Source organism: Diplotaxodon limnothrissa, linkage group LG3 (genome assembly GCF_057381915.1).
Source record: "Diplotaxodon limnothrissa isolate DT_005_m linkage group LG3, D_limnothrissa_male_GT1.1, whole genome shotgun sequence".
Classification (NCBI taxonomy): Eukaryota; Metazoa; Chordata; class Actinopteri; order Cichliformes; family Cichlidae; genus Diplotaxodon; species Diplotaxodon limnothrissa.
The window spans coordinates 9781618-9809376 of NC_140598.1; the positions used below are offsets into that span (position 1 = coordinate 9781618).

The 27759-nt window shown below is 45.1% G+C and overlaps 2 protein-coding genes across 2 annotated transcripts; both read right to left on the minus strand.

The window, feature by feature from the left end:
* Positions 1-77: 77 nt before the first annotated feature.
* Positions 78-3772, minus strand: LOC146634385 (leucine-rich melanocyte differentiation-associated protein). Its single transcript, XM_085377769.1, has 5 exons — positions 3744-3772; positions 2867-3054; positions 2203-2394; positions 2046-2123; positions 78-267 (listed from the first exon to the last, which is right to left on the minus strand). The coding sequence occupies exons 2-5, from the start codon at positions 3019-3021 to the stop codon at positions 78-80; spliced, it is 615 nt and encodes a 204-aa protein (XP_085233895.1). The 5' UTR covers positions 3022-3054; positions 3744-3772.
* A 607-nt stretch (positions 3773-4379) lies between these two features.
* Positions 4380-24649, minus strand: frem1a (Fras1 related extracellular matrix 1a). The gene is made up of 36 exons (XM_085377289.1): positions 24407-24649; positions 23382-23476; positions 22914-23224; positions 22278-22474; positions 21873-22196; positions 21682-21790; positions 21332-21463; positions 20023-20367; positions 19786-19928; positions 19176-19372; positions 18998-19088; positions 18747-18914; positions 18451-18659; positions 17715-17808; positions 17386-17638; positions 14720-14923; positions 14453-14638; positions 14189-14385; positions 13904-14108; positions 13359-13503; positions 13130-13271; positions 12536-12731; positions 10594-10858; positions 9640-10054; positions 9192-9393; positions 8978-9122; positions 8785-8914; positions 8474-8546; positions 7413-7562; positions 7136-7338; positions 6975-7022; positions 6741-6902; positions 5627-5758; positions 5407-5522; positions 5239-5324; positions 4380-4582 (listed from the first exon to the last, which is right to left on the minus strand). Exons 1-36 carry the CDS (start codon positions 24647-24649, stop codon positions 4380-4382), a joined length of 6516 nt encoding a protein of 2171 aa, XP_085233415.1.
* Positions 24650-27759: the final 3110 nt, after the last annotated feature.

A 27759-nucleotide genomic window follows, 5' to 3' on the forward strand; every position in this document is an offset into this window, starting at 1 on the left:
ACCACAGCTTTAGATGAATGTTAATACAAGCAGACAAAGAACGCACAATTATAACATTAACACGGGCGACACAGGCTTTATTTCATAATGCTGCTGGGCTTTTTCTGAATGCGAGTGTGCTTCTTGGATGAGTCCTTTCTCCGTTTTCTGCTGCTGTGACCGCTCTGCTGTAGCCGGTAGGTTTTCCGAGCCTGGGCTCTCTCCTTCTCCAGGACCTCCGTGTCATCCAGGATCTCCAGACCTGGAAGCTGACTGATCACATAGAGTCTGAAGAGGCAAAGCAAGAACAGGGCCAGATGGGTGAATGCACCACGGATAGACTCGTAGAGAAAAAGCACACCGACTGTGTTGATTCATAACCTTTTAAATCATCACAGCTTACAAGTTTAAAGTTTCTTAAATGGGAGATGTTCCACTGGATGGAGGTCAGGTGGCCGGTCAGATCACTTCCTTCAATCTCCAGGAACTACCTGCATACTTTTGACACGTGATGACAGGTGCTGCTGTGCACCAGGAAGTATCCAGGGCCCACTGCACCAGTCTGACAATGACTCCAAGAAACTCATGCCAACACCTACCAGGCAGTTAGACATCTGTGTGTGGATGATCATAGATATGCCTCCACACAAGTGGGTGGTGTTCCCATAAAAACCATTTGAACAGCACTGGTATTATAATACACATGCTGAGCACTGTTACAGGCACAATGTCTTTGTAATGTCCACAAAACATTTACATGTTCGGACTGTTTTGGTTTGAGTCATTCCAAAGATGGGCTTACGTATAAACACAAAGACAGTGGTTTGCAAATCTCATAAACACATCAGAAAACAGTTCAAACTACATTTTACTGTTTTTCTCTGTTTGGTTTTCAACAGTTGGAACAGGGCAGCAGGTGGCTGAGAAGTGATAGTAAGAAGAAACAGCTGGACAAGCAGTGTGCAGCTGTTCACTGACAACAGTAACACAACATGATGGAAGAGGTAAAATCTACAGCACACAGTATGAAAAGATTTCAAGGACATGGAAAAATCTGTGCACGAGGGCCAACAGCCAACACTGATGCACGACTGTGAGACACAGGAACAGCCGACAGATGCAGACTGAAGATCGTGGTGCAAAGAAGGCTCTGCTGTTTTTGTGAACATGCAGAGTTATTACTGTGTTCTTCAGGCATCATTAACACGGAGCAGGAAGCTGTTCTGTGGTCAGCCATCAGACAGCGTTCGTCTGGTTTCCTTGGATACCACGTGTTTACTGTTTATCTTAAAACTGTATGTTTTTCTGTTTTACTGTGAAAACATGTGTTTCATGCACTTCCGTCTGTCTGCACATGTTGGCCCGTAGAGGAATATTTCAAACCATAGCTGTTTCTAAAAGCTGAAGTTAGCGAGGTGCCCACAGCAGCTGATCCTCTGCAGGTGTCACGGCACACACACAGGCACACACAGCATGCTAATGATTTCACAGGCTTGTGTTACGGCTAAACTGACCTCCTGTAGTTCTGTGCTCGTCTGTTCAAAGTGTCCGTGCAGCCGACCGTGGCCATGAAAACAAAATGTTTATTCTAACACAGGACATCTTGGCCTTGTGTTCTTGCACTGATGACTCAGATGGGGGCGCTGTATACAACAGACAGCGTGACTAGATTTTGCACGTAGTGTTTCTATAAACATCATGTGGTAACGGTGGTAACAGAGGGACACAGGTCATTATGCTGTGTGGAGCACATGTTTGTATGTATCTTTCTTTAGAGAGTGTGCGTGTTAGTCCCCATAGGGAAATAGTTCCTCTGCATTTAACCCATTCACCCAGTGAAGCAGTGGGCAGCCATTGGGCGCCCGGGGAGCAGTGTGTAGGGACGGTACCTTGCTCAGGGGTACCTCAGGGTAGCCGTTCAGTGGAGTCGAACCCCCGACCTTCCGATCATGGGGCCACCACTCTACCTACTGAGCTATCCCTGCTCATACTGATAATATGACGTTTGCACACTGTGTGTAAATTCAGGAGAAAGCTCTCGCTGTGAAAGCAACCTGCACGCTCACCTGTAGTCTGTGTACTGGGTCAGACTGCCTCCATTGAAGTAGCTGGGTGCTGCCTCGTTGTTCATCATGCTAAGGATCCTGCGGTTAGAAGGAACAGAAACACATGAGGCAGCAGTAACAGCAAGCACAGACGCTTCATCAGAGAGAAAAAGCTCACTTGATGTTGGGGAACTTTCTCCAGATCTCCTCCACAAACACAGGCAGGTTGTTGATCTTGTTCTTGTTGATGCACACTGTGGTGACGCTTGGCATGTAGGGGAACTTGACATGAGACGTGTAGTTGTTGCAGTCCAGGATCAGAGTGCTGAGCTTCTCCAGGCGGCCCAGCAGAGCCGGGTTCCAATAAGGACTGAGTGAAGGACACTAGGCTTGTACGTCAGTGAAGAAAGCTCTGACACCCCCACAGCATCCCACCGATCCACAGGACCCTCATGTCCAGGAGTGGGTAAATAATAACTGACATCCTTCTGTTTGCTGCCCACAGTCAAACTGAGATTACATGAAAAACTTCATTAATACGAATGAACTGTTGTCGGGCGGATTGCTACGCAGACTGTTTATCAGCGTCCAATGTTTCTTCTTACACTGAAACTCGGATCAACACTCGATGGCTTTTTATTGACTATGTGCATCACTTACAAAACCAAAGCAGGATCATCATCTATATGAAGATGTTTGCTAAAGAACAGAAGCCGTCAGGTTAAAGTTAGAGTTGGAAACAGTTAGCGTTATTGTCAATACACAGATATTATTCAGCATTTTTAAGCACACACAGCTTAGCAAAGGGTCGGCACGCTGCTGTGCTCTTTACAAAAGGATACTCATCCAGCAGGTTGTAGCTCAGGTCCAGCACCTGCAGGCTGTCTGTCTGTGTCAGGATGGTTTCATAAGGGATCTCTGTGAGGCTCTGGTACGCAAAGGAAAGCCACTGGAAATGTGCTGCATGGCTTTGTTGGCCTGATGCATGATGATCCATGACCCAGCAGTGAAGTGTCTTCTGTTCCTCCGGCTGGCAGTGATCAAGATTAGAAGTCAGATGATCAAACAGCAAAGCAACAGCTGGTTAGCAGTGACGCAGAGCAGTCTGGATGCTTCTGGAAGAAATGTTGTTTTTCCCTCGAACATTATCGACTCTCAGGACAGTCGGGAAATTACACACTCACACAAAGCTAACGTACAGACAGCGTGTCAGTGTGTGAAGAGCATATTCACACATGTGTGTGCTGTTACAGAAGGCAGGATTCAAGGAAAACATGCTTGTGCTTCAATCAGCAACGCAGCATGAAGACAGAACGTGTGAAGAGTCGACACATTTTACAGCTGGAGACACAAATCAAGTCAAACTGAAGCAGATTAAACAGATGGTAGGCTACCAACAACACGTTTTACTGTTTGAAAGGAAACAACAGGAAAAAACCTAGTAAACAATATGGGACCAAAATGTACAGCAACGATGTCTGCAACAGGACCCGAAACATCAAACTGCTGCAGACTTTATTTCAACGCTACCATGGATTTAATGTGGAGCTCATGAAACAATGATTTCAGTTGGTCTGTTGCAACACTGTTCAGCATGTGATGACCCAGCAATCACTAAAAAAACGCCAAAATGTGTCTAAATGCCTTGATTGGTGTAGATGGAGCAGCCTGTTAGTGTGAAAGCAGCACGCACAGATATTCAGTTTGATCAGGACTCACCGAGCTGAAGAGGATCAGATGTAGCCTGCATACCAGCCTCTGAGAACTGCTTACAGCTCGTATAAAAGGCCTCCTTTCATGCCCGGCCTGCTGATCACATGATGCGGATAATCACAATAACAGCAGCGCTGGCTCGGGTCGGAGCAGCAGAGATAATGTTGAAAAGAGAAAAACGACAGCAGCAGCAGCTCGTGACAAACAAAGCCTGTTTTTATTGGTGCAATAACATTAACTCTGTTAATATGTGTTTAATAAAGTCGATAATGCAGCAGCAGCTGGCTGTCACTTATAATTGCACACAAATACAATATCAGCACATTTACATGATTCAGTCTTTTAATAAGGAAAATAAATGAACGGATTCAGCTTCATCTTCCCACGTTTACATACTTATGAACAAAACGCATGAATGTTTAATAACTGGTTCAAACAGAGGCTGAGGAGCTGATTAAGGCCCCAAGGACATCTTCACTGTAACACTTGCAACACTTGCACTGTAAATATGAGTCCAACATGAACTGTGTTTGGACACCAAGCTCTCTTTTCACTTGTTAATTGTAAACAGGTTGTGAATTTCTGTCACGCACAGTGGCAGCTCACTGCTGCCGGACCGCGCTGGACTGGACTGTGCTGAACTCAGATTTTAACCGAGCAGACAAAGCGATGACCTCTGCTCGTCTTACACTCCCTGATTTGCCACTTTGCCCTCCTCCAAACCAGAACACACTTTCTGCTTTCTTTCTTTTTTGGCTGAAGAGGCATTTTTCTCCAGTTGGTGTAGCCGACCGGCTCGCCTCCGGCCCACTCCCAGCGTCCTCGGCCCTCCCTGTCGTTCAGACCTGGCGCAACAGAGAAGATGAGCTCGTTACATTCTGCATAAAAAAATGCACGGACAGAAACGTGTGGGGCTTTGGCCCTGGGCTATACGGCTCCCTGCAAACACAACATACAGATGTGCAGCGTCGGGTTTAGCTCGGTGGGTGAGCAGCTGCACACGGTGGATCGCTCAGCCCACTGAACTAAACCAGCACCCCGTCTCTGGACGACTAAAGCAGGAGTACCGGGATTGAATCCATGTAAGGATGGAGAGAACAGGCAGGGAGCAAAATCAAAACCTTCTGCCTCAATAAAACGAATCAATACTTTCACTTTGGGGACCAGATGTTAGAAAATAATGTTCTAGCAACGCTGTTGTTATTGAATTCACTTTACTAACTTATTTACATACTATGATTATATTTTTTAAACACATTAGAATTCTTTGCACTGGATACAAAAATGTTTCGTTAAACTTAACGAATGTTCCAGTCAGATGAGGTGGAGGTTGTAGTTACTTTGTGTCCAGCGCACTTTAAACTTTACATATTAAACTAAACTGAAAGTCCATTTTTACACAGTGAGTGATTTTTTATTTAGAATGCATTACAAGCGAATGAGGAGCCGGCACCATTGACACCGTTACATTTACTCACACATGTAAAAACAGGACACCTACCGATCCAGAAAGGCTTCCTTCCACCAAAGTCCCACAGCCAGTCCATGTCAGCTTGAGACGCAACACTGGCCAGTGTTCCTCTAAACCTGCCGTTAGGAAGAAAAAGAAGCGCCTCATGCTCATCGTGTTTGTAATGCACAAAGTGTTTGTGGGAACACACAACTGTACCTTTCCCTGCAGGCCCTGTTTGCTTCACTCCATGTCAGCTTGCGTTCAGTACTGAGGGTGTAGCAATAACCACCATGAAAGGTGGAGCCCTGAGGACACATCTGAGCACTCACCATCTATTCAACAGGAAAGATGATTTTAGATCTGCAGCTTTTCAGTTTCCACGTGTTGTCACAGGTTAATGTGCTTGGCTTGTGTTGGTGTTGTGAAGCTGTAGTACCTGATCAGTTGGTGCCCAGGCTTTCCAGGAGACACCGTTGCAGTGAAAGAGCTCGTTGGTAGCTTGGTGAAAATGAAGGAGGCCTCTAAGTCCTGGCACACAGGGTTTGTGCACGGGGTTACCAGCTGTAGTCTGTGACCCACAAACATTCACACAGATTATAGTGCTGCTCCACAATAATATGCAACATACTTCACAGTGTGTGGAGCAACAGAAGGTCCAGTATGTGCACTAGCAACAGAGCTACCACCGTGTTGCTAGCACATCATGCTACCCCAAAGGTGCACACACCTGAACGACAAGAACGTAAACTCTACTGTGCTCTACATGACTCAGTGCTGCAGCTTGCCTGGACTTTATAGAGCATATATGTCTGCGTCTGTGACCCAGCATTTTGAGTTTATTTTGGATTTTTGATTTCTTATCATTGGAATAATGTTACCTTGTTGTGTTATTTTTAGTTTGGGGTTCGTTGAGTTTTAATCTATTTTGTTTCTTCTATGTTTCCTTGTTTTCTTTTCCTGTTTGTGCTTGTGTCTCCCTTGTCTCTTCTCATGTTTCTCTCCAGTCTGTCATGTGTTTCATGACAGACTGTCTGCGTGTTTCATGTTTGTCAAGCTCGTGGTGTCGTCTCTCCAGGTTTCCTTTTTTATTTTGAAAGTCTTGTGTTTCCCTGTTCAGTGTGTTTAGTTTTGCTTCCTGTGTGGCGTCAGGTTTGTGTCAGCTGTGTTTCCCCAGCGTTTCCACTTCCCTCATTACCCTCCTGTGTATTTCACATCGTCTGTCCATCTCGCTTCATGTTACGTCCAGTTTCAGGATGTTTTCAAAGTTGCTTTGCCTTGTTTTGCGTTCGTGTATTCAGCCTAATAAACGACTCGCTCTGTGTTACACTTCTGTGTGTGCTTTCAGGTCCAGCGGCCGTAACAACATGTGAGTGTGAGCAGCTGTTCTCCAGCTGAAGTGCTTGGTGGAGATTGAAGTGTGAATTTGCAGCAGCATGAGCAGATTCTTTCCTTTTCTTTTAAACAGATATACAAGCAAAACAAAATGATTCAGCGTTCCTAAAAGCCGAGCTGATGGAGTTCGAGGGGGAAGAAAACCCGCTGGTACTCACATGTCCCTTCGCCACGCCAGCTTTCTGAGGTTTTAAGATGTTTCTGTGAGGGTGGGACCGATGCTGTTGTGCCCCCCTGCTAACCACCTGGATGTTTGCCTTTCTGCCCTTCCTGGACGGTGAGGTGTCGTCTTCTACTTGCATTTGGATGATGCCGTGATACTGAAATTGAAGAAGCAATAGAAGTGAAAACTTTCAGAAGTCTCATTGGTAGGAGTGGGGAGTGCTACCTACTGTGTAAACGGTGTCTGTTCCATTGTGAAAAACTGATGACGGTGCAATCTGAAAGAAAAACCCAGAGCAGCAGTTTACCCACGCGCCACTGCAGAAAGATTCAACTGCAGCGATTTCATATATAATACATTCAAACAGCAGAGCTTACAGGATGTACTTACTGACTTTGCATTGCCTCTGACTCTGAGTTTCTTTTTGGGGACTCCTGGCCTGGAGATGCTGTCTCCACGGGTCCAGATGATCGAGTCTGTCCCAAGAGGAAGTTTCTCGAGGTGTATGGATCCATGCTGAGGGTACGTGTTGGCCTGAATCTCCTGTCCTCCAAGAACAGGAGCCTCCTGATTCTGGTCTAGCCTGCACTGCCCTGTGGTTTTAGTTCGGGGGTAAGATAAGTCTATCCTCAAATGCCATCATGTGTGGCAAAATAATCATTTTTACCTCCTGCTGAGTCTCTGATGGTGAGCGTAGCTTTGTTGGTGCTGCCAATGACGGTGCTTTCAGGAGAGACCAGCAGCACTTCAAAAGTCTCGTCAGCCTCCTCGAGGTGATCTTGGATAATCTCAGTTTGCCACCTTCGCTTTGACACTCCTACACACAGTGTTTGTGTGTGTGTGTGTGCGCGCACAGGTCAGCAGTCCATCACAGTGTTTACACAGAGACATTTAACCATTCATTCACAGTAGAAAACGTAACCAGGGACTGAGTGTAGAAGCTGCACTTCCTAAGCTTCCTAAACTGTTTTGTGTGAAGGATTTAGAAACATTGTTACAGACATTTTATTTGTTTTATTGCTCAAAAGGATGAACGCACGATGTTAAAGTGCATCCAGGAAAGAGGAAACATCTGCATTATGCTTTAACACAATCCACAAACTGCGTCACTGTTTTCTTCCTCCAGCACATAAACTGAAATCAGCTGATTGTAGCACAAGTGGAACTAATAAGGGGAACAAACAGGCAGCCAGAGGAACATGAAACTACTGGGAACCGCTTCTCTACGAGGCTTTCATTCAAAACTCTGAGGAGGACCGTTAACACGTCGCACTAAGCTGTTGCTGTAATAATAAGAAATTCAGTCACAACACAATTAGAAGAACGTCATCATCAGGGTGTGTCTGTAGGGACCTGAGGTTTGTCCTTTTCTTTGGACGATTAGCGTGACTCATCTTCCACTTCTGTGTTTTCAGTTTTCAGTATTTATATTTCTTGTTTTTCATGTTTGTTTAACTGGTTCTTTTCACGTGACTGGATCCAAGCTCGTCTTTAGACTGTGGGTGAAAGACGGTATATCCGGAGGTAGCCCACACATGCACAGAGAGAACCTGCTGCCTCCAGCCACTTATCATCAAACTTCCAGTGTGAAAGACACTGACACAGATCCTCACTGAACTTTAATGACCTTCTTTCATTGCCTGGACTCAAACTCTGCTCCATAAACGGGGACTTTTGGCCTGACCCTGCAGACAGACAGACCTTCTGTCTCTATTATCAAACACATACCTGGATCAAACTGGACGAGTGCAGATGGGTTTGTGAGGAAGTCCTTTCCAGCTGTTGCAGTGACCTCATTTACCTAAATAAAGACACAAGTCGCAGAACCACATGTTCATCAATCTGCATACAAGCTAAATGTCCTGTAGCTGAGTTATCACAAATCTCTTTTCACCTCAGTCATATTTGTGTAGAGCCAGTTCACAACAACAGTCACCTCATAGTGGAAACTATACGTATAACATGTCTTAGTTAACCATTGTTAGAATAAGAGAAATCATAACTACGCCTCAGTTTCAGTAACCAAATAACGTGCAAACCTTGACAGAAATATATGACGATACGGCCAAATTCCCCCGACGAACGATGTCCAGTGAGATCGTTCCCTGCTCCTCACAGGCTGACGTCTCGGTCTGCAGCAGCTCCACCCTGGACCACCTGAACTCGAGTCTGCAAAGAACGAAGTTAATACAGGACAAACTCTGCACTGTTTATTTAAAGTATTGTTCTTACAGGTGACGAGGCCCTGTGTTCCCCAGCAGGTCGGACACTGTGAACTCCAGGCTGTCTGAGACAGACTCCGTGTCCAGACTGATGATGTACACAATAGATCTCTTCTTTAGCTCCATCTGCAAGAAGCGCTGTGGCACAAAACCCCCTGCACAAAGTAAGAAGGATGAGGCTACAGGTTTCTGGTTCAAAGTTAAAGTGTAAACATCGTCCTTACCTGTGGTAATGTTTTCTAGGAAACCAAAGTGTGGTGGACGAACTATGCAGAATATGAGCTCTTCTTCTCTGCTGTTGCTGTCTCGAGCCTTCAGTTCTTGGGATGACAGGAAGATGCCGTATCGGCCATCAGCTAAAGGCTCTGCTTTCCAAAGGGGAAGCACTTTCACAACCTCAGGAGGCGACTTATCCAAAGGCCTGATCTGAAATTACACACAGCTTGATGTTGTACTAGAGATGGCACAGCGTTAGTACATTTCTACTGTGCAGTTTCCATGTCCCTCTCCTTCTGTGCACAGCTTTCAATAATGACCACAAAAGTGGTTTAGCACTGTGTGGATAAAACAGCTAACCAGTGTTTGTTTGCCTTAACTAGTGCACATGTTTCCAACACAATTATGGCACAACCACAGTATCTGTCACAGGTAAAGCCAGCCCTTATAACCTACCTGAAATATGAAGAAAACAGGCTCTCTGTGTAACTGCCCATCCAGCAGGAACCCTCGATTAGTGCTGTCTGAGCCAGTGAAGGAGAATCGGTCTATCTGTGACGGCCCCCCGTCATGTTGATATGCCACCTCCAGCTCCTCTATGTCTCTCTGGGTGAAATTAGAGCCTGTGCTCAGTGGTTCACCAGCTAAAACTAGTCTGCCATACTGTGGAGGCTGTGAAAGGACAAATGTCAGGGTGCTGGGAGGAGTGTCGGGGTCTGACAGAGACAGGTAGTCTGGACCCAGGATAATGGACGATCCCTGGGGCACCGTGAGGACTTTGGAGGACAGAGATGGTAAGATACGATCCACCGTTTCCACCCCGATCTCAAAGCTGCCATTTACGCTAGTTTTACCATTGCTCACAATAAACCTGTCAAAAGAAATGCAAAGGACTGGGTGTTAGGTGTAATGTGATCAAAGTGATGAATACAGTACATCAGTCGCTAATTTACTTTTGAGGTTAGCTTTCACCAGACAGTTTAATTCGATTCAGCTCAAATCAATGTAAGATTATTTATATGGTGCCTAATCACAATAACAGTTCCCTCGGGGAGCTTTATATTGTAACGCCAAGACCCTACAATAATATAGTGAAAGCAGTGGAAACACCAACAATCATATGAGCCCCTATGAGCAAGTGCTTTGGCAACAGTGAGAAGGAAAAACTCCCTTTTAGCAGGAAGAAACCTCCAACAGAACCAGGTTTAAGGGTGGGGGTGGAGGTGACCCATGTGCTGTTTGATTCTCCACCAGTTTGGGTTATTAGTCTAACAACCAATAACTGAGTGAATCCCACTGAAATGGGATCTTGAAAGGTCTGTCTCATTAAGAAAAGCTGCAGGTCAAAGTTAAATACGAAGCATCGTTTGAAAGAGCTTTCCTTGATCTCAGACAGCGTTTCAGACTCACTGGAAAGTTTCTTTGGGCGTGCTGGCTCTGTTATCGTGAACATAAGCCACCAGGTTGGCTGCTATGTCCATCTGGCTGAAGGTAGAAATGATGATGCCAGGATGTTTCATGTACTCTATGTGTCCATGAGCAGGTGGGCTGGTGATGACGTACAGAAGCTCCTCTGGCTGGTCTGTGCCATCTGTGGCCTGCAGCACATGGGTGGTGAGAACGATGCGATCTCCACGGCTGACGTTCGCTGGTTTCACAAAGATGACGATGTTTCCTAAAAAGACAAAGTACACGGTGTGACTTCACTGCAGACACTTCCTCTCTTCAGATTTGCATTTATTACATCAATGACTAAAATATTGTTTTGTTGGACTGAGATTAGGTGGCTGTATGCTATGGGTGTATTAGGTATCGTTGCCGGTCACCAAGACTACATCAAGTACTCTCAGCAGGTTTACTAGACGATATGAATGCAGCATCACTTACAATCCCTGCTGTGACCATCACTGAAACCAACCAGCTGATCTACACCAGCGGCAGAGACCACGGTGATGCTTGGCTGCAAGATGAACAGCAACAAGGAGCAGTGTCCTCCATGGAGACTACAGGCCATCAGCTAAGGTGAAGGTAGCATGGAGGGACGTTAGCCAACTACTAAAAGGTGTGATGAAGAAAGGGGTGCCTAAGAAGCACAGCAAGCTGCCAGCATCGAGACATTGAAGTCTGCCATTTGAAGAGGTATACCAGAGAGATAGAAGCCAGGAGAATAAACCAGCTACACTCCAAGGAAACATCCATCCATGGTATAACCTCAGTGGCAGGGGAGGAAGATGAGAACACCAAGCCTGGAGACAGAGCAATACCGGAAGAGCAAACAGGAGAAGACACAACAGCAATGCTCAGTGGCTAATGGATCTAATAGCAGACCACAGCAACCTTCCTATGCAGGGTCCCGTAACCATCACCGTGGCAGACATCCTATTGGCCGATAACCTGCCTCAGCACCAGGTGGAAGCTCCTGTCAGGCATCATAGCGGCTAAGATGAACAGGCACATGAGTGGGGCACAGAAAGGGGCAAGAATACCTGAGGAGTGAAACCCCTGTTACTGGTAGACTGAGCAGCCTGACCAGCCTGTGCACTGCTGATTTGACTGAAATAAAGTCTATGACTCACACCTGGATCCTGGGATCCCAAAGCTCTACAAGATCAACAGGACCCTCAGAGGCTTCATCAGGAACTCAGTGGGAATGTGAAACCATCAAGTGTTGTACCAGGGAGAAGCTCTGTCCCCACTGCTGTTCTGCACAGGCTATCAACACCTACGCCCTGCCCGTGACCACATACCCTGCTGGCATAATAAGCTGGCCAAAGGAGGAGATGCTGACATATAGACTGTCACAGGTCTGGGTCATTTCGACCCAGCGTTTTCAATTCATTTGTGATTTATTTCTATGGTTCCTGGGTTTGGCTTCCTTGGCCCTCGTGTTTCTCTTTGCCCCCTCTGTCCTGTGTTTGGATCCCAGTGGCTGGACAAAGCTGGACTGAAGCAAGCACAGAGGCACTAATCACGGCAGCACAAGAACAAGCTCTGAGTACAAGATCCATAGAGGCTGGGGTCCATCACACCAGGCAAGACCCCAGGTGTAGGGTGTGTCCAGCACATAAAGTGTGTGTGTGTGTGTGTGTGTGTGTGTGTGTGTGTGTGTGTGTGTAGTTGACTAGAATATTCCAAGATTCCTGCTATTTTAGAACATTTTTGTTATTTGTTCAAAATGATTCAGTCTGTGTCTCTCAGATCTTTCCAGTTGTCAGTAGACTTGCTGACTCTTATCTCCCACATCAGTGTTTTAAAATATTATAGTTGGTATGACTTCTGCTTACCGACACTGAGCAGGATGAACGTTCGTCATTGATCAAGAACCTACACAAGTTAAATGAAGCTGCGATACCTTTGTCTAGGTCTTTGATGGAGATCTGGAAGTGCTGTGAGGGTGACTGATTCTCTCCATCCAGCAAATGGAAGACAAAGAAATCCTGACTTTGAGCAGCCCGACGGCCTGTGTTTACATAACGTAGAAGGTTCATGTCGACCATTTCTTGGGTGCAGTTCTTCCCAGCAGCCAGTGTGACCCAGCCCTGATTCTCCTGAGATCAGATGAGACATAGTTAGGAACACAGGAAATTCCTTGGTAAGGGAGTAATGGTCGGTCACCCTTGAGTCTTAAGATGCAGATGTAAAGAAACAACATGGACTTAAAGGAAAAGAATAAAAGTGCAAAAACAGAGTTGGCAAGGAGAACAACATCCCAGGTGCCCTTATCCTTGTGATTTACAGCAGTATAATAAGTGCTGCAGACTTAACATCACCATCGTTTGTGTCTCAGAGACAAAAGCAGCTCTGTTAAATTAAAACGTGCTGCACATCAGAGGCTCTCGATGTTTAAGTTGCTTCAGACTTATTGTGTATAAATGTAACATTTAATCTCTTCTTCCACCAAACAAACTGATATATTTTATATATAATAAAATGATACTGCACTAACTTTAAGCTGAAGCAGTCCTTGGGTTGGAACACTTTCAAACATGTACATGAGCTCTGAAGGAGGGGTATCACGGTCCTGTGCGAACAGTGACGCGCTGGATATCAGTCTGCTTTCACCTGGATCCACGTCTAGGCCGGCGTTCCTGAAGGACACAAGATCGGTACAACGTTCACTTTATTTTGCACAATCGATGCTGCACCGACTTTAAACGGGGAAATGTTGGTCCAACCTGGTAAGCTGGGGCTTCTCGTCGTTCACCTGCAGCACTTTAACTGTCACCTGTTTCAGGACGTGGTGCCGTCCGTCAGTCAGCTGGATGGTGAAACTATCCTCCACACTCTCAGAGTCGTCGTGCACGTACACCACACCCACAGCTGTTGGACAGTGACGAGCACGTTGTTTTGACTCAGTTCATTTATTTAAATTATTCATTTTTGATCAAATGTGCACATTAGTGGGGTTTGTATTCGGTAACATGAGTTTATTTAAATATCTTTCATGTAGTTTTAACTTTTGTTCTGATTTAAAGGTTCCAGATTTTCAAGTCTTGGATCTTTTTGTAACTTGGCCTATATTAATATTCCTATTTACTCTCCACTCATCGCTGCATCAAGGCAAACTAATAAAACTGTTATTGTTTGTTTGAATGCACAACAGAAGACAACATGTTGATGTGCAGCTGGTTAGATATGGCTTGTTTGGATCATCTGTAGTAATTTAAAACATTTGTAAACTATTTCAGTCATAACTGAAGCTTTAACATGTAAACAATACCATTTATAAGATCCTCCATAGTAAAGGCAACCACAGGAAGCTGACGCTGGGCCTCTCGTTTCTCTCGGTCTCCACTGCTGTGGGCGATGATGCTGCCGTGTCGAGGGGGTGTGGCCACGCTAAAGAGCAACACGTTCTTGGGGATGTCCAGATCCGTCGCATGCAAGACAGACGAGTCTAGCCGCTTCATTTGTCCTTCGTGTACCTTTACATAAACGGACGTAATGACCATGTTCAACGAACAGTCATGAGTACTATGATCAATAAGAGTTGATAAAAACTTACCGTGATGTTGTGAGCCACCAGCTCTGGCACTTCATCATTTGTGGGGTTTATAATGATGTAGAAAGAGACGTGGGCGGAGCTGTGTTTGCCGTCTGATACACAGAGCATCAGGTGGTCAGCTGTTGGCTCCACCCTCTGATGTCTGGACTGCACATAGTTGACATGACCCTCAGTGATGTCCTTGTATGAAAAAGAAGCTGAGAGAAAGAGGTTGAAATAAACATCAAATATTGACTCTGTGGTCACGTACAGCGAGATGCTCACCTGTGCTCACTCCTGTGTTGCTTTTCTCAAATCCAGGACTGGGGAGGACATTTTCAATGTAGCCAAACTGAGGTGGGGAGGTCAGGCTGATGACCAGCTCGTCCAGCACTGTGTCCACGTCGGAGGCTTTCAGGTGAGCCGCAGTAATGGGGGCCGTCCCACCTTCATTCACTTTAAAGATGTCTGCTACAAACAAGCAAACAGGGCGTCGATATCAACAAAGTACATTTTGCTTTTTCCCCGAGTGACTAAAGGTGAGACGCTCACGTGTTTCTAGCGTAGGTGGTTGGCTGTCAACAGGAAACACGGTGATCTGCAGGTCGTACACGGGTAGCGTCTGCCTCAGGTGAGCGGTGCTGCTGGTCCTGACAGGACTCCCTCCACTGCAGCATAAAGCCAGCGTCTCCGTCTCTCCGTCAGAAATGACAAAGGTGACGGTGTCATGGCGAGGAGCGAGTCCGATCTCTACTTCTAAAACCACAAACGTGATAAGAACCTTTAGAGAAGCAGCTGCGTCTCTGTCACACCTCAGTAACATTTATATCATGTGAACTGATAATTTGACAGCTTGGTGGGAGACCACAGACGGGAATCAGTCGAGGGTGACTGTCATGAATCGCTGTGCGGCAGGCAGGAGTTGGACCCAAAATGCAGGACTCACAGACTCGGGGAGGTGAACTCAAAACACAGCTTTATTTGCTGGTAGAACAAACATACAAACTAGACTAAACTGGGAAACCATAAACTAAGAACTCACAGGGAGACACAGGGAGATCCACACAGCATGAGGGACGACGTCAAGCCGAACAGAGGGAGACGCAGACAGAAATACACAGAGGGTTAACGAGGAAAGTGGGAACACACGGGGAACACAGGTGACACTGATAATCATAACGAGACAGGGCGGGGTGAACTGAACATGACATGTACAGGCGTGAGAGTCACAAAGTAAACAGGAAGTGCACAGAGGTTCAGACAGGAGGAGAGAGAGCACGGGGAGAACGCAGACATAACGGGCTGGGGAAACATGAAACAACCACAAAGGGAGACGAGGGGAATGAGACACAGAAGGAGGGCACAGATGGGAGAAATCAGGACTGACGAGACAAGCAAAGCAGGACACATTCACATAAGAAACGGACCTTCAAAGTAAAACAGGAAGTATCACACAGAGACGCGAACTTGACACAGTGGAGACAGCAACTAAGAAATACAGAGACATAAACCATAAGGCAGAGGTCTAAGAACCAAAATACACAGGGAAATACTCAGCTGGGAACACAAGAGACTAGACTAGAGAGAGTAACAAAAAACCAACCATGAGAACATAATGCACAATGCAGAGTGACAGAAAACAAGAAACTCAAACATGCAAAGACACAATTACACAGAACAGAGGGGACACAGAGAGACATGAAGGGCAAGGGATCAAAAACTAGAAGCCATAGAATAAATCACACACAAGTACAATAATACGAAAATCACAAAGAACTAAGAACGCTGGGTCAGGAGACCCAGGACCGTGACAGTGACGCAGTATTTTCTGCTTCCACTGAGACTCTTTGGATTATTCTTTGTTAGTGATAGTTTCTGGTTTCCTGTTCTGTGTCCACGTCTCAGTCTGCATGCTTCCTGTTTATTGTAATAGCCCCTGATGTGAGCAGACCTGGGGATGCCACCCAGAGTTTTTACATTATTCATGTTGATTTTGATATTACTGATCTTTTCTGGCCTTTTGGTTTCTGCTTTCTGCTGTATCCCCTTGTCAAGTCCGCGTCTCCGTTATGTTTCCTGTTTTACTTTCTGTGTCTCAGGTTATTGTATCAGGTTTTGCTTCCCCTGTCTCGTTAGCTCTGATTTGCTGTGTATTTAAGCCCTGTGTTTTCCTCAGTGTTGTGATGTCCACACTGTGTGTTCTGTCTGCTTAGTTTGTTTGTGTTCTCAGTTTTGCCACTTTGAGCCGTGTCTGTCTTTGCCGTAAAGAATACAAAGAACCGGATTTAATACTAACAATAAATCTAAGTTTACTTTCCGCCTCTGAGTGTCTGCACGTCGGGTCCTCCTCACCACCATCATCTGCATAATATCCTTCTGAGAAAGGAAAAAGTCTCTTTCAGGTGAACTTTTTTGTGATTTCTGCCTCTTTGGAGGCCACGTGAAACATCATTGTTTTAGCAGGTAGCTCACATAGGTCAAAAGACACAGACAGGGAACATAAACTAACAGTCTGGGTCTCAGGAGGATGTCGTCAAAAGATTTTGAAAATCTGAAGAAATTTGTGATCCAAAGACGAGACCAAAACCAGCTCTGATCAATGCTGAAACAAACATGACAAAGAAGAGCTCTGGACTGTCCTCGACATGAGAACAACAAGAGTTCAGCACCGGGTCTCCAGACGTGCATCAACTGCTGCTACAAGGAAAGATTCATTTCTTTCATTGAATTAAATACATTTCTCATATTTTCAATGTGTTTCATATATTTGAAATAAATGTGTGTTTGTCTGATTTACATATCATTGCAATATTTTACTTGTGTCTTATTCAGCGTCCCGGCTTTTGTCGGGGCCTTACATCATTATGACAGTGTTTGAGAGGCAGGTGAACCGGATGACACGAGGTGACATGTGTGCTACTGAAATTTCCAGACTGTGAGTACCGATGGCTGACAGGCACATCCTGAGGTTACATGTTTGTTACCCATGACTGTGGTTTCTAAAAGGAGCAGAATGAGACCAGGTCATATCCAATCACAGAAAACGTTGATGTTACCAAGCGTTCAATGAGAGAAACTGGTCTTAAAATATGCTTCTAAGACCATCAGTCACATGAAATTCCTGATGTTACTGTTACCATCCATCCAACAGCATCAGCCATCACACTAATGACTTGCATATATCTATAATAGGTATACGACTCTTTCTCTGTTTGCACCTGTGTGTTTATATGTGACGATCCCTGCAGTGATGTCTGCCTGGATGAAGCGATCCACCGCTGCACCTTCTCTCAGCACCACACCGTGATGCGGCTGCTGCACAATTAGGAAGGACAGGCTGCTGTTGTCGCTGTCTCTATCAGTGGCATAGATGTACTCTGCGGTGAGGACTACTTCCTGCCCCTCTGCACAGCTGAGACCTGCTTTCAAACCTGCACCGACTACTGGGACCTCATCATTGATGGGCTTCACCTGGAAATGGACAAAGAGGGTGAAGCAAGTGCAAATTCTCTGTTTTCTGTTGGATGTTGGGCATTTCTTTAATTACCATCACTTGCAAGACAAAAATGACTGAGCTGGTCCCGTCTGTTGCAGTGAATTCAATGTTGTCCTGTGTAGTTTCTGAGCTGTCATGACTGTACCTACATGACAGATGAACACAGATATGACATGGATGTGTCATCTTAACATGGAATCAGATGTTTAAAGTAATCACCTACAGAGAGGGTGAAGAGGACGGTGACTGAGGAAGAACAACAGTAAAAACAGAAGCGAAGACAATTTAAGATCCTAAAAATGAACCAATGAGTCAACAGCAAGTACAAATACTGCTATTATACAATAAGCCTGGTTTGTATTGATTGTGTTTGTTGAGGAAATGATGGAACATTTCATTAATCATGCAGAGTCCTGAGCACCAGCACCTTAAAAGGACACCTTGTGCTCACAGAGGCTCCTGTTGTCACTATCCAGCAGCAGCTACACCAGGTTACTTTAGATGCTTCTATGGTAGCAAGATAAAATTGGAAACTCCAGATACTGGGATGCTCCATTAAGACAAGCACATGACTGCATGATCCTGAGAAAGGAATAAACAGTTTCTGCAAAAGCTGGCAGTGCAAATGAAAAACTGCAGACTGAGGTGATCGGCTGTATAAGAAGATTATATGTGTAAGATCCAGAACGCAGTGTAGGAAGACGTAATCCCAATCGTTCCTATACATGCAAGAGACATGCAAAGCATTTTAAATCGTCAGCGGCAAACAGAACTAAGATCGTCTGACCGAACGTTGTGGCTTTGCAGATCTTGCAGAGTGAAGCTTTGCCCTGGTTTCATCAGGAGGCCACTGAGATGCAGAGTCCCATGCTGGGGTTCCCTCTGCAGCTCCACCCGCAGAGCTTCTTCTGAAGAGTCTTCATCCGACAGCAGCAAGTGTTCAGGGCCAAGCCTGCACTCCCCTCCCTCATCTACGGTCAGAGGCTTGGAAACAACCTGAAGGAGAATGTAATCACGTTTATTTTATGCATTCACATTGCTGCATGTGATAAAAGATACGAATGTGATCATTTTCTTTTCCACCTGTGGCGGCTGGTTGTCCACCGGCTCTACAGTGATGTTAAAGCAGATCCCAGTGACTGTTTTACCTCGATGGTTGGTTACAGAGAGAACAAACTGGATTTGCTGGGGGTGCGGGCCGATGTCCATGATAGGAGGCATGTAGGCTACTTTCATGAAGTTTACTGCATGCTGAAAACAGGAAGGAACCAGAGTTTTGAGCCAGACCACATATGTGCTTGCAACATCTACCTGACTAAGAAATAAAGGTTTACCTGAGTGAAGACCCTCAGCATTGGCGCGTTGGCGTCTTTGGTAAATTTGGGTATGCTGTCGACCAGAAACAGCCTCCCCGCGTCCGGATTGCTGCTCAGTAAGACGACAACACAAAGACAGCAAAAATTCAGACCGAACATTTCCCCACAGCAGGTTTGTGAAGCTGAGGCGACTCACCTGTGGGGACGAGAGTAAAAAGGTGGAGTAGTCACAGTAAACGTGAGCTCTCTGTCAGCTGACTGCTGGTCTACAAAGTGGAGCTGCTGCCGTGTGATGTGGACTACGTCCGTTTCTTTGAGCACAAGACTCCGACTGGAACCTGGAACCTCTTTAGGAGGTTTGTTGGGAACCGGCTCCACGTGCACCATCACCACCTCCAAACAAACAAGCAAATAAACAACAAAGAATCTGACGAGATAGGTTATGTATGCGCCCCATGTGCTGCCAGTGCACGTTGTGTGGGGCACTCTGGGCTGTGTTCCTGGACATCATGTGAAATCAAAGACAAAGGGAAGAGTTTCAGCTTCTTTTTTCATGAACTTTACAAGGAAACGAGATTTCACTGTGTTCACCTGTTTAGCCAAGAGCCGTTTAAAAACGTATCCATAGATGTGAAGCTCTCTGCTGCTACATTTAAAGGTTAGCTTAAGAATGAGGAGTATTTAGTATTTGGGGAATACAGATAAATGTGACTGAGCTGTGTCAGAGCAGCCTGGTGCTTCGCTCAATAGTACATCCTCATCCAAACTAAATTACAGTATCTTTACGGTGAGACAGTGCTACACACCTGAGCCTCTGATAGGTTGGGTGGGTCATGGAAATCAGACAGTACCACCTCAAACCAATCATCGGACACCTCATGTCCAAGATGACGATAGTAAACCTTTGACTGAGACAGGTCCTTCTGCAAAAAGTGGCTGACAGGGTAACCTGGATTAAAACCAGTACGTACGATACGACGTGGTTAGAACACAAAGAGACGCTCGGTACGACACAAGTATAAACACATGATTAATTTTCCGACCTGTTTTCCCTGGTCCAGGAATTTTCATAACCTCTCCTGACTGAGGGGGGCGGGTAATGTTAAAGAGGATGTAGTCATCACTGGAGTCCATGTCAGAGGCCTGAAGGATGGAGCCTCTCAGCAGAGCTGTGTGGCCCTCAGGGACCTCCAGCAGCATGTTGGTGATAAGAAAAGGAGGCGTGTCATCCTTGGGGAGGATCTTGATGGGGAACTTGTGCCGGGTCTGATGATGACCGTCAGTGATGCGAAAGATTATGAAGTCTTTGGTGGAGTCACTGTCGTCATGGTGATAGCAGACCACTCCCCCTTTTATGTCATTGACAGTAAACATGAAGCCCTTTCCACCTGGAATCATATCAAACAATTACAGTCAAACAGATACAGATACAGGCAGCATCCGAACCAAGACGTCAGTGCAAATGTGACCAAATGGTGACGTGTGAAACTGTGCACGGGACAGATCCCACTGTGGGGGTCAAACCACTGGCTGGGTGATAACACTGTTCCCACAGACAGCTCCAGACAGACTAAGCAAGAAATGCAACAATGTTTCCATAATTTCATTTTTTCAACAAAATGGACAAAAAGATGACATCAAACAATTTTTGAACACCAACTTTCTCCGGCTTAAGTGATGGAGGAGCTCAAAGGCTCATAGGAAATGTGAACAGGTCTCTCATTTAGATTCAGCTGCGACTACACAATGACACCATTCGTTTGTTAGCATTGCAACACTTTCTGTCATGGAAATAAGTCTGTTTCTGATCGTCTGCAGAGGAATGGTTTATTTGAAGAGTTTCAGTCAGGTTTCAGAGCTCAGCACAGAAACAGCTTTAGTGAAGGTTACAAATGACCTTCTTATGGCCTCTGACAGTGGACTCATCTCTGTGCTTGTCCTGCTAGACCTCAGTGCAGCGTTCGATACTGTCGACCATAATATCCTATTAGAGCGATTAGAACATGCTGTAGGTATTACAGGTACTGCACTGCAGCTGTTTTTCACAATCTGTGTGTTTATACAAATCTCTGTATTTAATTGTTAGTTATTATTAATCTCTGGCTCTCTTCCACAGCGTGTCTTTGTCCCGTCTTCCTCACCTCAGCCCCAACCCGTCGCAGCAGATGGCCCTGCCCCTCCCTGAGCCTGGTTCTTCCTGTTTTTCCCTCCCACTGGTATCAAAACGTTTGTTCATGGTTGAGTTTTCTCTGTTTTCTCTCTATTATTGTAGGGTCTTTATCTTACAGTGTAAAGCTCCTTGAGGTGACTGTTGTTGTGATTTGGCGCCATATAAATAAATTGTGTTAGCACCTCTGACTGTTAGCCGTCCATGCTGCAGGCCGTCCACAGTTATGATACGAACGGCATCCAGGTTGTCGTTGTCCACAATCTGAAGCTGTTCCCACGTTATTGGACGAGACTGACCCTCTAACAGGCTGAGACCTACAAACCAAAGTGTTAATGGTTAAAATTCACGTAACTGGTCATTCTGGAGGACACCAGCAGCACCAAAGATGGAAAGATGAAATGTCTTTCTATATGTTTACAGCAAATTACAAACATCACTTTGTTTTCTTGAACACCAAAACAATAACCTGACAGTCTATATTTTTAGTTCTAACCAACCAGAATGCTCAGGTCATGTGACAGTGATGACGTACCCATGTTCCAGGACACCCTGGGAGCGTTTGTGTCTGCAGTCCTTACAGACATGTGAACAGTAAGTGGTGGGCTCTTCTCAAAATAAAAGTCATGAACTTCAAACTCCACCTGTAATTAAACAGAAGCTTTACACACCAGGACACAAAGACATAATGCATGAAAAAAGAACAGTAAAGCTGGATGTGCTGACCTCATAATTCCTGCGTTGGTTATGAGAGAAGTTAGCAGGCTGATATCCAATGAGCATGTCATTGAGATCAAGCCACGTGAAGGAGGAGACTGGGCGAGTGTGGTCAGACAGATGTGTGATAAAGCCGTCCTGAGGAGGTGTCGTGATGTTAAACACTAAAAGCTGTTTGGGAGTTTCTTCGTCGTCAGCATCCAGTGTAGCAGTGGACAGCGGAGTAAGGATGAACTGATCGACTTCCAGAACAAACGTGGACATGTAGGCTGGTGTAGGAGGCTGGTTGGGCATTGCACCAGTGATCTGCACTGGGATCCAGGCCTGTTCAGACTTAAAACACACCAGGAGAAGAATTTTGTATCAAATGTGTAATTCATGGAAACTTAAAGTACATATAAAGTGTATAATTACCTGATATATGCTGCCACTCCTGGTGTCCTTCAGATCCAGTCTGACTGCAATGTAATCCACATGTGGAGATGGAGGGTCTGTATGTTGATACCTCAGCCCCATCACCAGGAAGTCCTCACAGGAAACTTTGGTGAGCTTCACCAGCTTCAGACCCTTCAGGCAGTCTTCAGATCGACACGTTGCTCTGGCTTTGTTGTCTACATGATGACACGGCACGTAACCATGACCAAACCATAACATCACCATCTGGATTTTGGTTATATTCAGTGTGACACCTCAAGTAACTGCCATGCCAAAGGTAAATATAATGAAAATATTGTTATTGCGTGACGGTGCTCCAAATTGGTATATCTAAAACTGATTTGACATCACAGTGAAGATGACTTTGCATTTACATAATTCAGTGTGTTCGACATTTCTGTGAGCTTCAGTCACACCAACATCTGATCAGGTCATCCTGGAGTCCAGGTCAATGTTCACTTCATGTTTTAGATGTATTCACAAGAACATGAAGGCTGGGCGTCCATGAAATGCCTCGTGCACTGCTAGCTGCTCTCAGTGAAGCATAAAAATGACTTTTCCTTGTTATTTTATTTTGATTTTAGGATCTAATATTCAACCAGTGTCATGGATTACCCAGCTGCTGACGCAAATGGATGAAAGTCTCCGGCTCATCCCCTCTCCTTGTGGCTTTCTCTGGTTCCCCTGTGACCAGCTGACCGTGGGTTGGCAGATGGGTGTCGTGACTATTCAGATGGATGCTACAATCCAAGCTTGACCTGCTTTCATAGTGGAAGGAGACCACATTTCCATCCACAGCATTCGAGAGGCTGTAGAACTCGGGAACCTCCAGGGATTTTGGCCCCAACCTAATGATGGTGCACTCAGGTTCCATAATTTCTACATGGATGGCAAAGACCTCCATGTATGTCTCTGTCTCTGTGAATCTGATGTCAAAGAAAAACAGACCTTCACAGATAAATAACAAACTGTGTTCCAGTAAAGAGTCTTGTAAAAAGGAAATGATTCAGAAATGTTTTTCTTCATGTGTGAAATATACAGTCTCTTTAAAAGCCTGCATGAAGGACTTCAGCAGATGTTTACCTGTACAGGCGAAGCTTGACAGTGTCTTCTGTCAGCAATGGGCAGCCATTGTGGACGTACTTTACTTCATCAGCCAGATAATCACAATCAAACACCTGTGAGGTGAAAATCACCAAGCACAACGAGTCAAAGCCATCGTCACTGAACAAACATGTTTCATCATACAGCTCAAGTTTTTCACAGTAAGTTTATTTGCAGCATTTTTGGCTCTTTTCAGAAATGTTTCCTGGGTGCTGCTTTAGCTGTCACATGTCTGAGCTGCAGATCACTGCTGTGGGTCTTCCCCCTCTACTTCCCCACAGTGTCCTGTCTAACTTTACACTATTCAACAAAGGCAAAAGAGTATATATCTCTAATTAAACAGAAAATAAATAGAAACGTGGGTTTTCTAAGACCTGACCTATAACTGGATATTTGCAGTGTAAGAAAACCACACTGAGCGGTTGGAGGTGAAACTTGTCTGAGATCAACAGAGATCAGCCTCTGGTAGTCTGAACAACACCTGAATAACATCAAAACACTGTCCATTCAGTTTTTTCTCTTCTATACTTTGGCAACCAGGAAAGATTTATTTTTTCAATAGGAACAATATGGCAATGCTATATTATTATTGTTCATTTATTTACTTTATTTTAAATTATTACAAATTGGACAATCACAGAGAAAGGGAGGAAGAGAAACAGAGGGGACAGTAAGAGAACACTGAGAAAACCTGTTGGATCACCTGTTAAAAGAAGAACAAAGAGAACAACACAGAGATGAGAGCAACAACCTGCACAGGTGTAAGTAACAGTAAATACTAAATATTGAATGTTATTGAGCAGCACACAACACGGACAGCGCACGATGTGCTTTAAGTAGCTGCTCCGTCACTCATCATGTCATAATTACTGTTTTATACAATTAAAAGAAATACTTATGGATCAAATCCACTTTTGACGTGAAATACTACAACTGGGTGTTCAGTGGTCAATAAGAAGTTTAGTGTGAAACATGACGTCCAATAACAGCTTTGCTTTTATTACCTGAGGCACCAGTTTTCCTACTCGCTGAGTTATGGGCTCATTCACCACCACCTCCAACTTGCACGAATCCTTCTGATGGGGAATGTGGAACTGCAAGTCCTCCACATGAAGGTAGGCCGATTGGCCTCGTTTCACTTTTAACCCCTTGTTGACTTTTACAAGGGAACCATGCAATGCACAGGTTATTTCAACCAAAAGCAGAGGAAGGCACATCCAGGCCAGGAGTCGAACAGCTGAACCCATTGCTGTCAGTCACAAGCCAACGTCTCGAGGATCCTTCAGGCCTGCAGCAAACAAGAGCACGATCACCTTCAGGAAAACGCTTCAGTTCAACTCTTCAGCCAATGAAAGGATCCCTGCTGGACTTTACTCTGGCTGCATGCTGATTCAGCTTCCTGGCTTTGAGCTTGTGCCAGGCGGGAGGATGAGTCAGGAACTGCAAAGGAAGTGAAAAGATTTCAGTTCAAAGCATTTCATACATGAAGAGTGTCAGTATGACCCCTGACCTCTGTGGCACCATCAGAGTGTAGGTGGGATGGTAATGGGAAATAAAGTGAACAGGATATGATGACACTCATGATGCTGTGAGCATATAATGGCTAGCTAGTCACCAAAATATTTGCAGTCTCCAGCGAGTTGCTTCAAGACAGTTTGATTCCCAAACCAGGCATCAGCCACTGATGATGGAAACGTTTGCCTTTATGTGTTATCAGTGCTGTTCCTGGGGACTCTGGTCCCAGACGCCTCCAGAGCATCAAGCTCTTTCAGTGAGGATCTTTCTGATGATCATCCACACCCCATGAGGCCAGATGTTCCCAGGAGCTCCAGACCAGAGTGATTAATGGTTCATTTACATTTCTTCTGTTTCTGAATGACTGCACCAACAGTTGTCACCTTTCCAACAAGATCTACAACCCTGACATCCTTTGACCAGTCTTTGGTCAGGTCCATGGTGGTGGAGAGGCTGGGGGGGAAAACACCATCATTCTGTGGACAGATGTGCTTTCTCCAGCTGCTGGGTGGACATCAGGAGTATCTGTAATGGAGCCAATCACAGCCTGCAAATCATTGGAACTTTTATATGACGTGTTTTTGGATTTGTGGGTGATGTTCTCTCCATTAAAACTAAAGATGCAAATGAGTGATTGTTCATTTCTTTCTAATTTATAAAGCGTTCAAATAATCATTTCCCCCAAGCTGCTGGTCACACATCCTGAATAAGACTGCGAGAAAGACCCCCCACCCACCCAGTGTGTTGCACTGAGTAATTATGTGCTCTACAAATGAAAACGATTGGAAACATGATGCTGATATAAACTTACACTATTGGGTCTAAATGAACATGTCAAACCAAACAAGCAGCTCCAAATGAAACAGGTGTAATAGAAGCTTTCACCTTGGACATGTTTCAGTATGAATGTTATCTCTGTCACTCCTTTGTAGCTCCATCAGTGGCACCAGAAACAAAGAGCATGAAGCTGGAGTAAACACACCGGCGCTTTCTGAAACCAGCGACACAAAGCTGTTTGTGGTTTTGGTAATTATAAGTGAGGGAACAGCAACGAGACAGCTCCAGACATGTTTGGGACACATACGCCTGCTCCTGCCAAACTTCTTTAGGACAGCTCCAGTGGGAAAGGCTTCATTAACCCAACTGCTAAATAAATTCCTACAGGATGCTTTAAACGTTTTCACATGCTGCCCACTTCAGCTTACACAGACCGTCTCATTTCTGGAGCCGTTACTTTTCCACAGTAATCAAAACAGCTTAGTCCTGTCTGACTGTCAATCAGGCTGAGGATGCAGATCAGAGCTGTTCAGTATCTGAAAGCTGATCTCAACCCTCCACATTCTTTCAGCGTGTTCCTCAGGTAGGACAGCTGTCCCAGACCTCACACACGAAGCACCTTATAATCACCCTCTGTGCAGAGAACATGCTGCAGCTTGTTCCGCATGTGTGGGAGCTGTGTGGGAAAACTGGATTTCCACTGGTCAGAGCTTTAGTGTGTCTCAAGAAAGCTTTTCTGATTGTTCATCCTCAACCTCTCGATGTAGTACTACGCATTTAAGTGAAAAAGCTCCCCAAAGTGCGCTGGTCCAGGTAAAAATGAAACATTTGTTTTGCAAAAGCGTGTGAAGTTACAGTGTGTGCTTTCTGTCCTCCTGTGTAAATATGCTCCATGTACAGTCAGCATAGATTTCCAATGATGCTGATCAGATGTATAACAACACAGAGCAGTTGAGTAAATGATGGTCCTTTATTCTGAAACTTCAGTGAAACCCAAGTATCCTCCTGAGCCTGCTGGAGGTTTCTTCCTGTTCAAAGGGAGTTTTTCCTTCCCACTGTCGCCAAAGGTCTTGCTCACAGGGGGTCACATGATTGTTGGGTTTTCTCTGTATGTATTATTACCTTACAATATAAAGCACCTTGAGGCGACTGTGTTGTGACGTGGCGCTGTGTAAATAAAGTTAAATTGATTGTTATTAGAGATGCAGTGCGCCCCTCTGTCATTCCTGGCTGTCGGTCAGAGATCTTCTCTCTGTGGTTTTATTCACCACACTGATGTAATGAATTCCTCTCATAACGATTTATAATCTGGTGCACACAATAACTATTGATGAGCTTCACAAACTGACTGACATGCTTTGAGCTCCCAGTTTTCATTTAGTTTGAACAATGCTTTGCAGAGTATATAACAGCTGTTGTTCAGAACTTTTGTTTATTTTTAAAAGCTGTATTTGTTGGCTGCAGTCGTGCGATCAGACTTCCTCAGACACAGCTCAGGTCAAAGGTGCTGGAGTGGAAAAATGCTGCTGTGCTCTATATGTTTTTCAAAACGACGACAGCCGCTACAAGATGTGTTTGCATGTCAAGTACACAGCTGTAAATATGCAGCACACATCTGTACCTGCAGACAGATACTGTGTGTTTGGGTACAGTAGCTAATGGAGCGTGATGACAGCAGTTTGCTCTGTGTGGATGCACAGAGTCTCTATAATGAAACTACAGAACCAGCCTGGACAGAGTCTGGACACGGACCTTATCCAACACCTTTGGACAGCCAGAGCTCATCACTCAGCATCAGTGTTGTGGATGAGATGGAGCGGACAAACAAAGCATGGCAGGTCAGATAACTGTCCAGGACTACATGGCACTGCATGATGCTGATGTCTGTGTGTCGAACTCTCACAGAGCTGGATGTCTCTGTGCCTGATGTGCATCAGTGTGGAGGCAGGAGTCCTGGGAAAGGTCCAAATGTTACGCTGCCTGCAGCACTTTGGGTTGATCCTCTTCCTGTTTTGGCTCTTGTGTTACAGTCCTTACACAATACATCAGCAAGACATGTTCTGTC

What these genes read in the sequence shown, in the direction of transcription:
- frem1a (XM_085377289.1), bottom strand. Translation starts at nt 24,649, where the DNA reads ATGGGTTCAGCTGTTCGACTCCTGGCCTGGATGTGCCTTCCTCTGCTT. An exon ending in CTGCAAAGCCACAACGTTCG is followed by an intron (nt 17,809 to 18,450) that starts GTCAGACGATCT and finishes TCTGTCATGTAG; the next exon opens with GTACAGTCATGACAGCTCAG. An exon ending in TCAGAGGCAATGCAAAGTCA is followed by an intron (nt 7,023 to 7,135) that starts GTAAGTACATCC and finishes TTTTTCTTTCAG; the next exon opens with ATTGCACCGTCATCAGTTTT.
- LOC146634385 (XM_085377769.1), bottom strand. Translation starts at nt 3,021, where the DNA reads ATGGATCATCATGCATCAGGCCAACAAAGCCATGCAGCACATTTCCAG. An exon ending in AGCTACAACCTGCTGGATGA is followed by an intron (nt 2,395 to 2,866) that starts GTATCCTTTTGT and finishes TCCTTCACTCAG; the next exon opens with TCCTTATTGGAACCCGGCTC. An exon ending in AGAAAGTTCCCCAACATCAA is followed by an intron (nt 2,124 to 2,202) that starts GTGAGCTTTTTC and finishes TTCTAACCGCAG; the next exon opens with GATCCTTAGCATGATGAACA.